The sequence below is a fragment of the Syngnathoides biaculeatus genome, chromosome 8 (genome assembly GCF_019802595.1).
Source record: "Syngnathoides biaculeatus isolate LvHL_M chromosome 8, ASM1980259v1, whole genome shotgun sequence".
Classification (NCBI taxonomy): domain Eukaryota; kingdom Metazoa; phylum Chordata; class Actinopteri; order Syngnathiformes; family Syngnathidae; genus Syngnathoides; species Syngnathoides biaculeatus.
In genome coordinates, this window is record NC_084647.1 from 30,926,946 (window position 1) to 30,943,091 (window position 16,146).

General features: G+C 43.7%; 1 protein-coding gene across 7 annotated transcripts in view; it reads left to right on the forward strand.

Moving 5' to 3' along the window:
• The window catches only part of myo18ab (myosin XVIIIA b), a 243,461-nt gene that overhangs the window by 62,555 nt on the left and 164,760 nt on the right, over positions 1-16,146 (forward strand). For 4 of the 7 annotated variants that reach the window (XM_061827954.1, XM_061827957.1, XM_061827953.1 and 1 more), the window contains exons 3-9: positions 2,077-2,142; positions 2,742-2,829; positions 11,181-11,287; positions 12,386-12,562; positions 13,498-13,708; positions 13,874-14,016; positions 14,126-14,226. In XM_061827954.1, coding sequence (XP_061683938.1) covers positions 2,077-2,142; positions 2,742-2,829; positions 11,181-11,287; positions 12,386-12,562; positions 13,498-13,708; positions 13,874-14,016; positions 14,126-14,226 — 893 coding nt within the window. The remainder of the gene's footprint in view (positions 1-2,076; positions 2,143-2,741; positions 2,830-11,180; positions 11,288-12,385; positions 12,563-13,497; positions 13,709-13,873; positions 14,017-14,125; positions 14,227-16,146) is intronic. The other 3 variants (XM_061827956.1, XM_061827959.1, XM_061827958.1) reach the window with 1 other exon arrangement.

The following is a 16,146-nucleotide window of genomic DNA, read 5'->3' on the forward strand; positions in this document are numbered from 1 at the left end:
TCAAAGAAGTGACACTAGATAAGTTATTTGGGAAAATAAAAGAACTTCCAGGGAGCGGGTCACCCCCACCGAAAAGATTTGCGATCGCCAAATTGCCTGCAATGTCATCAGCAGATGTCACACTGCCATTGAAAACACGTAGTGGCACCTGCTATGGGAGAGGAACAACAGAGATTTTCGGATTTTTCCGACGTCCCTTCTGACACGGAAGCTCTTTTCCAAGAAGAGAACATCTCACAATCGAGTGAAGTGACAGGGGCAATATTACCCTATCGTTTTGAGCCATATTTAGATGATATGCGGACCACTTCTAACTAACAACAGACTCCCCGACAGTATGACAGTATGTACCGTACTCAAGGCGCAACAAGCATCGTGGCCCGGCTGATCAGGGCTTCGGCCGAGTGGCTTTACGGCGTTGTCGTCGCTCGCGGCTGAGTGCGCCGTCAGCGGTGTTGTTCTGAGAGGATTACGCCCCCCCCGACTATTTTTTTTTGTAGCTCTATCCACACCTACTTCTCATTCCGAACCCACGAAGATCTCGTCCTTTGCACCTTGGCAATCCATTTTTCACGACGAACCGGGTCTCTTGGAAACATATGAAGAGTAAATCCATCCTCCCGAGTGTTCGAACAATATCCATTAATACAACGAGCCGACATTTTGGCTAACACGAAGGAACAAAGAACTACCTTCCAGCAGGTAAAACTAGTATAAACACACGAGCCCGCCTGCGTGCGCTCCTGCTGTTAATGTCACTTCCTGCTTCTTCTCCAAGACATATCCCTCGAGAGGATTTTCATGGCGGGATTTACAAAAAGCCATATAAGTCAAAATCATGCGGTGAAAAAATGGATGGGTCCATTCCGGCTGCCTTTTTTTTTTAATTTATTTTGTTAACTCAATTTGCGAGTAAATGTTTTTGTATGTTAAAAACAATTTTCTTTGATTCTCCTCCACATCATTATTGCTTCTTTAAAATTATTCTGCACTTTTGTCAATAAAAAAAAGTTAACAAGGTTGGGGGCCAAGTCACTGGAGATACGGCAATGCACTCCCAGCTTAGCCTACTCGACTACTAAAGCATACATTTTAAGCAAAAAATAAATACAATTCTAAAATTATTTCATTATATAAAGTATTTAAACTATACATGTATTTCTACTATTCAGTTTATTATCAGAAAAAGCTTGTGTGCCATGGAACACACTTTTTCCATTAATTGTAAGGGGAAATATCGATTCGGATTTCGAACAAATCACTTCTCAAGTCGCCTTATGGAACAGATTGTGGTCGAGAACCGAGGTTGTGCTGTACATATTTTTTTCTCTTATTTGTTAGGTAATGATGGCTACGGTAATTGTACGCAAGATATCTCCCAGTCAACTAATAAGATGATAGGAGACACTTGCATTAAGTGTGTATCTATAAATGTGTATATATAATTTTTTTAATTGAAATATACAGTAAGTGTGTATATATAAATAATAGGGTGGCACAATGTTGCAACCTGTTAGGGCGTTTGCCTCACAGTTCTGAGGACCTGGGTTCAAATCCCAGATCCGCTCGTGTGAAGTTTGTATGTTCTCCCTGTGTCTGCATGGGTTTTCTCCAGGCACTCCGTTTCTCTCTCTCTCTCTCTCCTCTCTCTCTCTCTCGTCTCTCTCTCTCTCGTCTCTCTCTCTCTCTCTCTCTCTCTCTCTCTCTATCTCTCTCTCTCTCTCTCTCTCTCTCTCTCTCTCTCTCTCTCTCTCTCTCTCGCTCTCTCTCTCTCTCTCTCTCTCTCTCTCTCTCTCTATATATATATATAAAAAGTCCATCCATGTGCAATATTTTTCAGTGCAAGCGTAGTGTGGGTAGACTGTATTTAAATTAAATACACAAACGGTTAAAATGGGATATTCAACTTCAAGTAACTATTCCAGAAAGTGGATCATAAATTGCTGTCTCCAATTTGATCTAGGAGTGACACTTTGTAGATTTAGAAACTACTCTACTTGATCTATTTTACATGTTAAATTTTTCTATATTCTTTTGCTCATATGTTAAATATGACCTCTTCTTGCTCGCTAAAAGGGATCAGTGGAAGAGGACCCTGTAGCCCTCCTTCAGGCACCTCATGCTGGTTCTAAGCAGTCCCAGGTCTGACCTGTACTATGCCTGAGTGTAGCTCTTCACACTTGTTACAAAGTCATCATTCACTGTCTAGTGCTGTGTTTGTATTTACCCATCTTGCCTGCTCAATGTAGTTTGTCCTAGTCACTTTTTTTTAATAATCATGTCTAATCTTAAAGGGGACATATTGAAAATTGACTCTTCGAATAGTGCCCCAAGTGAACTTTTTAACCCACCTAATCAAATTATTCTACCAAGGAACTCTGGTTATAGCTGCCAACTTCCAAAAATATTCTGATGTAACATTGGTGCTAATCTATATAATAAATGCAAAGAATGTCAGACCTTTTAATAATGCACCAGGGAACTGTTTAAAAAAAAATGGATTATGCCTCCTTTAAGATATCCTTTACTCATTTCACAATGTGTTTTTATGATACATGTAGTGTAGTGTATTGAATCGTCTCAATACCGTGAAGGAGTCCACTGCATGATCCACCTTTAGTAAGGGCCAGTATTGACCTTGACATGCCAGGTGTTGCAAAAAGACACCTGGCTGACATTAAGTTTTCTTCCATGAAGTGCCCTTCATTATCCTTTGCTGACTGTGTGTATCTCTCATTTAGGTAAAGACAGAGGAGCAGATAGCAGCGGAGCAAGCTTGGTATGGTTCTGAGAAAGTTTGGCTGGTCCATAAGGAGGGCTTCTCTCTGGGTGAGTTTACACTGCTGGAATACCACACACACATGCAGGTGCAAGCATAGCTATGGGCACATTGCCCTACAGATTAGATGATTGCAAAGTGTTCTTAGTCTCTATCTTTGTGTTTTGGCTACTCAATTACCCAGGTTTTTCATCTCTTAACGTCTAATATTTGAATGATTACAAGTTAGTCCTGATTCTCATGGCATGCATCTATTTGTGGGCCGCAGTGAGGGAGAGTAAGGGCTGCATGCAGTGTTATGGACTATAAAATAACTGCCATCTAGTACAAAGTTAAGTGGCCTTTGTATTCAGCCTACAAGTTATGCACATTGTCAAAGATTTTGGTCATGGTCAAATAAGTGTAAGCAAATGTTGACTAAAAAGGCTTGTGAATGGTTTAGATGTTACGACTGAAATGTGAAGTTGTTGTGATTGCTGATAACATTTTAACATTATATAATAATTGTATTTTGGCCTTTAGAGATTAAATGGACTGACAACTGTATCCAAGATTATTTCCAGTCTTATCACACTATGGCTAAATTAAATATCCATCCATTTTCAGAGCAGCTTATCCTTACACGGGTCGCGGGAATGCCGGAGCCTATCCCAGCCGTCATTATTCAGGAGGAAGGGTACACCCTGAAGTGGTTGCCACCCAAACGCACGGCACATGGAGTTGGACAACAGTCGCACTCACAATCACGTCTAGGGGCAATTTAGAGTCTCCAATTAATGCTTGCTTTGGGATGTGCAGCCACTGTGATTTGTAAATCTGTACAGTCGAGCACGAAAAATCACACTTGTAAAATTTACGAGTAGAAAAAATAGATATTGAAAGACGTCACTTATTTTGTGTAGTCTTGACAATAATTTATGTTTGTTTCATAAGCTTTGTTAACAAAACAAGCCTGGTCCTTAAAAGGGTCTGTCATGAAATGCATGATTTTTAGTATGCCATTAATGAAAACATGGCAGCCGACATTGACCCATGCGTTTTTTCACCACAAAACATGATTTTTACGGATACAGCTTTTTGTAACTCCCGCCATGAAATTCTCTCAAGAGATTTGTTTTCGAGAAGAATCAGGAAGTGATGTGCATGGCAGGACTGCCCTCAAGTGGACTCGTTTGTTTCTATTAGTTTTACCTCCAGGAAGGTAGCTTGTTGTTCCTTCGTGTTAGTCAAAATGCCGGCTCATTGGATTGCTGGACATTGCTTGAACCCTCGGGAGGATGGATTTATCCTTCATAAGTTTGTAGAGAGACCCGGTTCGTCGTGAAAAATGGATTGCATGGTTGCAAAGGACGAGAGCTTCGTGGGTTCCAAATGACAGGTAGGTGTGTATGAAGCTACTAAAAAATAGTAGATGGGGGGGGGAGAGGACATAATCCTTTCAGAACGTAACAAAAGATCCCCGTCCGTAAGTCAGAAGTGCTAAATGTGTCAATGGCCTGTTGGTGCCATGTCCGCCGATCACGGCTTTGGCCAAGCTTCCCATAGTAGGTGGGCGGACGAGCTGCCGCCGAAGCCATGCCTCGTGGACGAGCACGGCTTCGGCCGGGCTGGCTCATATATACTGTCTAGGAGTCTGTTGATAGTTGAGGCCCCGTAGCTCAGTGGTTAGAGCACTGGTTTGGTAAACCAGGGGTTGTGGGTTCGTATCCCACTGGGGCCTCCACTCCCTGAGAAGGGTTGCGTCAGGAAGGGCATCCGGCGTAAAAATTGTGCCAAACATATATGTGCGTTCATCTGAGATGACACGCTGTGGCGACCCCGAAAGGGACAAGCTGAAAGTAACCTCCATTCTGTTGTTAGTTAAAAGTGAAAGGACGAGAGGTTCGTGGGTTCCAAATGATAGGTAGGTGTTTATACAGCTACTAAAAAAAATAATAGTTTGGGGCGGACCACATAATCGGTCTCTCATAACGTAACAAAAGATCCGCGTACGAATGACAGGCGTGCTAAATGTGTCGATGTGCGCGTCGGACAGCGTCGGTCTCACCGGCGAAGGCTGCCACGTCTGCTCGCGGAGGGCGGTGGCTCTGAACAATGCTGCCGACATTGGTGCACTCAGCCACGTGCGACGACAATGCCGTAAAGCTGCCCGGCTCGGCTCAATGATAAGCCACCCTGGTGCCGAAAATGAGCCACCCCGGCCAAGGCGCCGCATCCGCCGGTCACGACTTTGGCAAAGACTGTGCGTAAGGCTCGCGGACTGCGGCGGCTCTGAACAACGCTGCCGACATTGGTGCACCCAGCCGCGTGCGACGACAATGCCGTAAAGCAGCCCGGCTCGGCTCGATGATAAACTACCTCAGCGCCGAAAATGGGCCACGACCGCCGGTCACGGCTTCGGCGAAGGCTGCGCGTCGGGCTCACGGACGTTGGTGGCTCTGAACAACGCTGCTGACAATGGGGCACTCAGCCGCCGTAAAGCGGCCTGGCTCGGCGCCATGATAAGCCAGCTCAGCGCCGAAAATCAGCCAACGGCCGGCTCAGCCAGCTCGGCCATGGCGACAAGGCCGGCGGCAGGGGTGGCTCATCGCGGTGCCGGGCCGCGATGGCTCATCACTGCCGTGGAAGTGGATTGGATTTGGAGGCGATTTGGCCGTGATCGCATATTATCTGAATATGGCTCGAAATAATAGGATAATATTTCCCCAGTAACTTCACTCGGTTGTGTGATGTTCTGTTCTTCGAAAAGAAGAACCTGTGTCAGAAGGGGGCGTGTTTGTCTCCCATAGTAGGGGCCACCGCGTGTCTTCAATGGCCGGCTCAAAAAAAGCCAGATCCGCCTTTTAGAGATGATTGGCTGCATCATCGAAGCTCCACCCAGCAACCCTCTTTCTCCATCCCTTCTGATCTAGTTTTCAAGCAGCCAGCCTCTCGCAATCGACGGGAAGGGGGGGAGGCTGTAAATAGGAGGCCAGCATGCTAGAACAAGCCTTTATGTGCATGTGATCGATGTGTGATCTGGATCTAGCGACGAGATGGATCACAGGTGGACGTCTTTTTTTTTTTTTTTTTTTTTTTTTTTTTTTTTTTTTAGAATCGCCAATGAAGAAATATAATGAACAAGTCACAAAGATCTACCCACTACAAAAATGCAAAACATACTTATTTTAAAGTATATTTAGGATTCTTTATGTGTAAATATCTTTTTGTGACATGTATAACCGCATGAGCCAATATTGCACAACACAACATACTATAATGGTACGTCCAACTGCAGTGAGAAACACTCACACTCTTCGATGTCCTTCCACATTTGCTGAGTTAAACTCTCACCCATGTCTTCACAGCGCCGTGTAACTGTACTTCTGACAGCTTCAGAGCTTTTATTGAAGATATTTCCGCCTTATTTATAAAAGATCAGAACCAATGACGTAGAGTAAAAACTAGACGTGCAATTGACTAAACGTTAAAGCCATTATCCTTTACTTCATAACGTTTGACTTTCATTCACTTTTATTATTTTATAGCAATAAAATACAACAGAAAACTTTTATTGTACACCAAAATCTAGTTTTTTTCAATGGTATAAGGTATCTGAAAGCGAACATAAAAATGTTCACAATATACCCATTCCTTTGTAACAATCAACTCCAAATACTATTTATGTACACAATGTAAAATTTCCAGCATTAAGGATCTCAATGATAGCATCCATTTGAAGGACATGCAAAATATACAAAACCTTACTGCACATTTACAACCACAAACACAGTTAAGCTACACATGTAATATTACATCATACAAATGAGCTGTAGCAACATGATTATTATTGAACTGTGGTACTGCATGCGCAAGTCCGGTGTGGCGGAGAAATATGTTAGAATAGTACAGGACATGTATGAGGACAGCAGAACAGCCGTGAGATGTGCCATAGGTGTGTCAGAAGAATTTAAGGTGAAGGTGGTATTGCATCAGGGATCCGCCCTGAGCCTCTTCCTGTTTGCGGGAGTAATGGATAGGCTGACAGATGAGATTAGACTGGATTCCCCTTGGACCATGATGTTTGCAGATAATATTGTGATTTGCAGTGAAAGCAGGGAGCAGGTGGAGGAACAATTAGGAAGATGGAGGCACATACTGCAAAGGAGAAGAATGAAGATTAGCCAAAGTAAAACAGAATATATGTGCATAAATGAGATGGGCGTTGGGGCAAGAGTGAAGCTCCAGGGAGAAGAGATAGCAAGGGTGGACGACTTCAGATACTTGGGGTCAACAATACAGAGCAATGGAGAATGTGGCAACGAAGTGAAGAAAGCAGGTGGAACAGTTGGCAGATGGTGTCTGGTGTTCTATGTGACAGAAGAGTCTCCGCTAGGATGAAGGGCAAAGTCTATAAAACAATAGTGAGGCCGGCCATGATGTACAGATTCGAGACGGTGGCACTGAAGAAACAACAGGAAGCAGAACATGAGGTTGAGGTTCTCGCTCGGAGTGAGCAGGTTGGATAGGATTTGAAAAGAGCTCATTAAAGGGACACCAAAAGTTGGTTGTTTTAGAGACAAGGTTCGAGAGAGCAGACTTAGATGGTTTGGGACATGTCAAGCGGCGAGACAGTGAGTATATTGGTAGAAGGGTGCTGAGGATGGAGCTGCCAGGCAAAAGAGCGAGAGGAAGACCAAAGAAAACATTGATGGATCTGGTGAAGGAGGACATGAAGACTGTGAGTGTTATTGAGGACGATGCACGAGATAGGCTTAGACGGAAAAAGATGACACGTTGTGCCGACCCCTAATCGGGACAACCCGAAAGGTAAAGAAGAAGAAGCAACATGATTATTATTATCATAAGACAGCTTCTTCTGCTCTGCCAGCTCATTTAAGATCTTGCCAATGCAGACCTTGCCACACTTCTCCGGATGCTTTGTATTATGGAGATCAGTCTGCATCTCGTCTAGCATTTGGGAGGGTATCATGGTACTTCTGCTTGAGGGTATCAGGCTGGCAGGCGTAACTGCTCTGAATTTACAACCTCCACACAAGCGCCAACGTCTGCTGGGGGTGGTTGCTCTTTCATGGAGGTTACAGTAAGTACACATTCTATGACTAGCTAGCCTGGACTGGTTCTTCAGAATATAAAAACACACTATAAAATACCTATTGATACTTATATGAATCTATGATAAACTTGAAATCAATCACAATATACCTATATACAAAATTTTAAAAAATATATCAAATCTTAGAAAACCATCAAGTTACGGCCCCTGGTAGAGGAATTTCGCAAATTCACGAAAAACCCTCTATATATTCTCAGTGAAACAATCAAGAACTGAGTTACTGTATTAATAATACTTAGACATTATTAAAGATCCAGTGTAAATGCATGATTTGACTAACTCACATTGATATACAGTATTGCGCAAATTAATTAGAGGGTCACGGGGAGTGCTGGAGCCTATCCTAGCTGTCAAAAGGCAGGAAGTGGGGTACACCCTGAACTGGTAGTCAGCCAATCACAGGGCACATTGAGACAAACAGCCGCAAACTCCACACAGGCGGGTCTGGGTGTCTATACACACACACACACACACACACACCACACACACACACACACACACACAAAGTATATTGTGCGGCATTGAGTTTGGATGTTCTCCCCGTGCCTGCGTGGGTTTTCTGTGGGCACTCCGGTTTCCTCCCACATCCCAAAAATATTCAACATTAATTGGACACTCTAAATTGCCCCGAGGTGTGATTGTGACTGTGGATGTTTGTCTCGATGTGCCCTGTGATTGGCTGACAACCAGTTCAGGGTGTACCCCGCCTCCTGCCCGTTGGCTGAGAAAACCAATGTTACTATTTGGTACAGTAGCCTTTGTTTGCAATTACAGTGGTCGAACGTTTCCTTTAGTTGTTCACCAGGTTTGCACACACTGCAGGAGGGATTTAGGCCCAGTCCTCCATACAGATCTTCTCTCGATCAGACAGGTTTCTAGACTGTTGCTGAGAAACATTGATTTTTTTATTGGGTTTAGGTCCGGAGTCTGGCTCGGCCATGGCAGAACCTTGATATGCTTCTTACGGAGCCACTCCTTGGTTTTCCTGGCTCTGTACTTCGGATTATTGTCATGTTGAAAGATCCAGCCACGGCCCATCTTCAATGCTCTGACTGAGGGAAAGAGGTTGTTCCCCAAAATCTCAAAATACATGGCCGCTCTTATCCTCTCCTTAATAAAGTCCAGTCGTCCTTTCCCATGTGCAGAAAAACACCCCCAAACCATGATGCTACCACCCCCATGCTTCACAGTAGGGATGGTGTTCTTGGGATGAAACTCATGATTTGTCTTCCTCCAAACACGGTTAGTAGATTTATGAGCAAAAAGTTCCATTTTGGTCTAATTTGACCACAAACCTTTCTCCCATGACTCCTCTGTATTATCCAAATGGTCATTGGCAAACTTAAGACGGGCGTTGACATGTGCTGGTTTAAGCAGCGGAAACATCTGTGCCATGATCAAACCATGACGTCTTAGTGTATTACCAACAGTCAGCTTGGAAACTGTGGTCCCAGCTCTTTTCAGGTCATTGACCAAGTCCTGTCGTGTAGTCCTGGGCTGATTCCTCACCTTTCTAATGATCATTGAGACCCCATGAGGTGATATTTTGCATGGGGCTCGACTTCAATTGAGATTGACTGTCAAGTTTAGCTTCTTCCATTTTCTCATGATTGCTCCAACAGTGGACGTATTTTCACCAAGCTGCTTGGCAATTTGTCTGTAGCCCTTTCAGCCGTGTGGAGTTGTACAATTTTGTCTCTGGTGTCTTTGGACAGCTCTCTGGTCTTGGCCATGTTACAAGATTGAGTCTTACTGATTGTAAGGGGTGGCCAGGTGTCTTTATGCAGCTAACGACCTCACACAGGTGCATTTGATTCAGGATAATACATGGAGTTGAGGTGGACTTTTAAAGGCGGACTAACAGGTCTTTGAGGGTCAGAATTCTAGCTGATAAACAGGTGTTCAAATACTTATTTGCAGCTGTATCACACAAAAATTGTTAAAAAAAAAACATACATTGTGATTTCTGTATTTTTCTTTTTAGATTATCTCTCTCACAGTGGTCATGCACCTACGATGAAAATTTCAGACCCCTTCATTTCTAAGTGGGAGAACTTGCAATATAGCAGGGTGTTCAAATACTTATTTCCTTCACTGTAGTCTATTGAGTTTGTCCTAGGTCGTCCCCGGGGTCTCTTTCTGATGGAACGTGCCCGGAAAACTTCACTGGGAGACGTCCGATTCAGATGCCGGTTCAGATTCCCGCAGCCACCTCATCTGTCTCCTCTCAATGCGGAGGAGCAACCGCTTAAGGAGCACTGACTGTTGGACTGTGCATTTCTTGTGCCAGCTGGGTAAAACCGAGTTGGCAGGGAGCTCAGTTTTCTAACCTATTTCTCAGGGAGTGCTCGGACACTCTGCGGAAGAAAATCATTTCGATGACTTATATCCCGCATCTTATTCTTTCGGTCTCGATCCACAGGTCTTGACCATAGTTGAGGGTAGGAATGTAGATCAATTGGTAAATTGGGATCTTCACCTTTCGAATTAGCTCCCTCTTTACCATAGTGGATCCATACAAAGTCTGCATCACTACAGACGATGCACCGATCCGCCTGTCGATCTCCTGGTCCGTACTTCCCTCACTCGTGAAGAAGACCCTATGATACTTGAACTCTTCCACTTGGGCCAGGATCTAATCCCCAATATGGAGCGGACACGCCGCCCATTTCCGACTGAGGACCATTGTCTCAGATTTAGAAATGCTGGTTCTCATCCCAGCTGCTTCACACTCAGCTGTCAACTGTTCTAGTGACCGTTGGGGATCATGGCTTGATGAAGCCAACAGAACAACATCATGTGCATAAATCAGAGATGCAATACTGAGGCCACTAAACCGGATCCCCTGTACACACCAGCTGCGCCTAGAAATTCTGTCCATAATAGTTATGAACAGAATAGGTGATAAAGGTCAGCCTTGGCGGAGTTCAACTCTCACTGGAAACGAGTTCGACTTACTGCCAGCAATGCAAACCCAACTCTAACATCGGTCGTACAGCAACCAAACAGCCCGTATCAGGGGGTTCGGCAACCCTTACTCCCGAAGGACTCGCCACAAGACTCCCCGAGGGACACGGACGAACACCTTCTCCAAGTCTACAAAACACATGTAGACTGGTTGGACAAATTCCCATGCACCCTCGAGGACCCTTGCCGAGGGTGAAAAGCTGGTCCACTGATCCACGGCCAGGACGAAAACAACATTGCTCCTCCTGATTCCGAGATTCGACAGAAAAATGCGATTGAGCTAATGTCTAACTATTGTCCTCTTTCCTCTGTATTCAGCTACAGTTGAAAAGGCAGATCCTGGCTCGCTGCTGGAGGGCAAAGTGAAAATTAAACTAGAGGATGATGGGACGATAATTGAAGTGGATGAGGACGATATTGAAAAGGTGAAGGAACGAATCAATGAGAAAAATACATGCTCTGTACATTGTATCTGAATGTCTCTAGATTTTCGCGCTGTATCGTGTTTCATCTTGCCCCCCTGTATGTTGCATTTTTTTCAGCGATTGTCTGTTTAAATCAGTTTTTCACATTGTACTTACTGTAATGCCCTCATACTGTGGGGGCCACAGTCACCAATGCATTTTCAACTGTTTATTAAATGCTCGAAGAACAGTGAAACAACAAAATTCACACATGAGCTGCTGTCGGCCACATCTCACGCCCAGATCCTCATACGCAGACTTGGTGATGTCACATGCCAACCCACAGTGGTGTACCTGTTAAAAGTACTATGCATGTAGAGAGACACTAAAATACATACAGGATTTCCTGTACATTTTATGCTTCCAATTATTTTTTGTCGGTGTTCAAATATGTTTACAGTTCGCTTAAAGTGTGTTGACGGTGTCAAACTATATGTGAAAATTGGAAAAAAAAGTTTTTAATGGTCTAGCTACATCATATTCTTACCTATTGCTCTAGTCCTGAAATCAATAGTTCACTGTACACATATATTTTTTTATGCACTATAGACTATATACTTAAAAATAAAACAGAATAGGTCTGTTCAGATTCTGACATTGGTCGTACAGGGAAGTCGTATGCATTAAATTGACTACAGCCTAAATACAGCTGTCCTTTGATAGGAATGAGATGTGCTTTAGTTGTGCATATCTACTAACTCTGATTCGAACCCATAATCTGGCAGGTGTGTGATAAGGATTTTGGATATGGAAATGCATACAGGCTGTTCATATTGTTTAACTAAATAATTTAATTTATGTTTTGGAGCATAATATTTCAAAACTTTTATTCCAGAAATACTATATTGTTTTATCCACCCAACATAATCACAAAAGTAGTGTTCCTGTAAAATGCACATTACACATTTCAGGTCCAAATAAGATCTCAACATTTCTAAATTGATTGTGTTTTATATTCTACTGCACATATGTTATATGGACAGAAGTCATAGGCTGTCATAGTACTGAAGTGGAAGGAAAATATAGAATTACTTTTCTTACTGAACCAATTTCTTTCAGGCCAACCCTCCATCATACGATCGGTCAGAGGATCTAGCTTCACTGCTCTATCTCAATGAATCCAGTGTGATGCACTGCTTGAGGCAGCGCTACGGAGGAAACCTCATCCACTCCTATGCAGGACCCAACATGGTGGTCATAAACCCTTTCAGTACAGCCTCTATGTACTCTGAAAAGGTAACTTTGACAAATATTTCTGGGAATTCAAACATATACTATATACAGCGGTGTATTTCTCATTTTTCGTATGTTTGTCACATTTTATATTTTTTTCAATCACTAAACAAATGTAAATATTAGACACAGACAACACAATTCTGCAAAATGCATTTTTTTTTTTTTTTGAAAGTTGATATTATTACGGGAGAAGAAAAAATCCAAACCTTACATGGCCCTGTGTGGAAAGTGATTGACCCAAACCCAATAACTCGTTGTGGAACCTTAGCAGCAACAACTACAATCAAGCATTTGCGGTAACTTGGATTGAATGTCTTTCAGCAGTGGTCCCCAACCACTGGTCTGCGCACCAGTACCGGGCCATGAGGCATTTATTACTGGGCAGCAAAGAAAGATTGACCAATTCATATCATTTGTGGCGGCACGGTGACGCAGCTGTAAAGCGTATTGGCCTCACAGTTCTGAGGACCAGGGCATGTTCTCCTCATGCCTGTATATGCATCTCCGGGCACTCCGGTTTCCTCCCACATCCCAGAAATATGCAACATTAATTGGAGATTCGAAATTGCCCCTAGGTGTGATTGTGAGTGCGACTGTTGTCTGTCTACATGTGCCCTGCAATTGACTGGCAACCAGTTCTACGAACAGTAAATGTGACCTCCACAGCCTGTTTGCAAAGGCCATGAGGGGGAAAAAAAAGTAAATGGGCTGTATTTCGTTTCATAGTTTTTCTTTCTTGCTACACAAAGTGATTCTATCATCTTTCATCCAATCACACAATTAAGATGAGTACAAAATTTGTAAATTCATAATATGCCTGCGCAGTTGAAGGCAGTAAATCAATATGTAGCCTTGGAGATTTACTAGGTCCTGTCAAATTTAGGCAACTACAAAATCTCGTATACTGATACTGTTCTTATCCACCTCCCTATTAGGTGATGCACATGTTTAAAGGGTGTCGGCGTGAGGACTCGGCTCCTCATATCTACCTTGTGGCTCAGGTAGCCTACCGTAATCTTCTCACCACAAGGCAGGACCAGTCAATTGTACTCCTTGGAAGGTCTGGCAGTGGCAAAACCACCAACTGCCAGCACTTAGTCCAGTACCTGGTTTCTGTTGCTGGTAGCACCGGTAAACTCTTCTCGGGTGAGCATGCGTTAAAGATTTTACCGAAAACTGTTGTCATGTTGCCAAGAACACGAAACACAATTAACCTCCTGTTGTAACTAAAACTGCGATGATTTACAATCTGAATGTATACTGATCTGATTTTTATGTTAAAAAATATAATATTCCTTTCATGTCACTTAGTGGAGAAGTGGCAAGCAGTCTATACCATCCTTGAGGCTTTCGGTAACACTTTGACCGCAATGAATGCCAATGCCAGTCGTTTCTCACATGTGGTGTCGCTTGACTTTGATCAAGCTGGACAAGTGGCATCTGCATCAATTCAGGTGACTTAAAAAAATTGAAAACACCCTCACATACAGTGCAAAAAGTTAAAAAGGGATTTAAAAGACGTCAATTAAAGAAAACTTGCTCCTGCTGTTTTTTTCTGCTTAGACAATGCTGCTGGAGAAAGTGAGGGTGACCAGGCGACCGGAGAATGAGTCAACATTCAACGTTTTCTACTATCTGATGGCTGGGGCTGAAAGCACCCTGAGGTGAATGGACTAGTATCTCTGTAGCCAAAATAGATTCTGTACCACATACTTCCTGTTCTCTTGTCACGGGCCATACGTGACCCGCACACACACTCAGTGATCCACGATTAATTTTTGAAAATTATAAACATCCTTCCTAGATCTACAGCTTAGGTGATAGAGTCTGTCAAAAGGACGACAATCAGTCGTACACTGCACAAATCTGGTCTTTATGGAAGAGTGGCGAGAAGAAAGACATTTCTCAAAGATATCCATAAAAAGTCTCATTTAAAGTTTGCCACAAGCCACCTGGGAGACACACCAAACACGTGGAAGAAGGTGCTTTGGTCAGATGAAACCAAAGTCGAACTTTTTTGGTCACAATGGAGAACGATATGTTTGGCGTAAAAGCAACACAGCTCATCACTCTGAATACACCATCACCACTGTAAAACATGGCGCTGGCGGCCTCATGGTTTGGGCCTGCTTTTCTTCAGCAGGGACAGGGAAGATGGTTAAAATTGATGGGAAGATGAATGGAGCCAAATACAGGACACTTCCGGAAGAAAACCTGTTGGAGTCTACAAAAGACCTGAGACTGGGACGGAGATTTATCTTCCAACAGGACAATGATCCAAAACATAAACCGAAATCTCCAATGGAATGGTTCACAAATAAACCTATCCAGGTGTTAGAAAGGCCAAGTCAAAGCCCAGACCTGAATCCAAACGAGAATCTGTGGGCAGAGCTGAAGACTGCTGTTCACAAACGCTCTCCGTGCAACCTAACTGAGTTTGAGCAACGAGCTGTTAAAAACGTTTAACATCCATCCATTCATCCATCCATTTTCTTTGCCGCTTATCCTCACAAGGGTGCAGGGATTGCTGGAGCCTATCCCAGCTGGCAACAGGCGGGAGGCGGGGTACACCCTGAACTGGTTGTCAGTCAATCGCAGGGCACATGGAGACAAACCGCCACACTCACAATCACACTTAGGGCCAATTTAGAGTGTCCAATAAATGTTGCATGTTTTTGGGATGTGGGAGGAAACAGTAACCTCAAAACTGTGAGGCGAATGCTTTACCAGCTGATCCACCGTGCCGCCACACTGTGTGTGTGCGTGTGTGTGTACACACATACACTTTCATAGCCGCTTATCCTCACAAGGGTCCCGGGAGTGCTGGAGCCCATCCCAGCTGTCAATGGGTGGGAGGCAGGGTACACCCTGAACTAGTTGCCAACCGATTGCAGGGCACATTGAGACAAACAGCCACACTCACAATCACACCTAGGGGCAATTTAAAGTGTCCAATGAATGTTGCATGTTTTTGGGATGTGGGAGGAAACTGGAGTACCGGGAGGAAACCCACGCAGGTACAGGGAGAACATGCAAACTCCACACAGGTGGGGCCAGGATCGAACTGGACCTCAGAACTGTGAGGCCAACACTTAACAGTTATTCCACCGTGCCAGCATCGCAGCAGATAAGTGAGCTGCTACTGTGCTTTTCCTGTTACTTGTGCGAGTTTCTTCTTCCGAGTTAAAAAGAGCCTCTATTTACTTTGAGAAAATCATTGGCACAACCATATGTACACAAAGACACATTCACGCACGCACACACTGTGATATACATGGTTCAGTAAAAAAACAAAAGGATGCATATTTTGTATTTTGTCATAGACTTGGTTAGGGAGTGGAGGATCCTATGATGCTCTCTGGTAGTATTTATGAAAACCTGTCGCCCCCACATCGCAACAAGAGTTGCATCCCTGGTATAGAGCATACATGTTTCTTATTCTTAATCCGTGACTTTAATTTTAGGGATACTGTAAAACATTTCAGTTGTTTGTTGGCCAAAATTGATGCCTGCATGCGTGTGTGTGTGTGTGTGTGTGTGTGTGCGTGCGCGCGCGCGTGTGTGTGTGTGTTGTCAATTGTCAA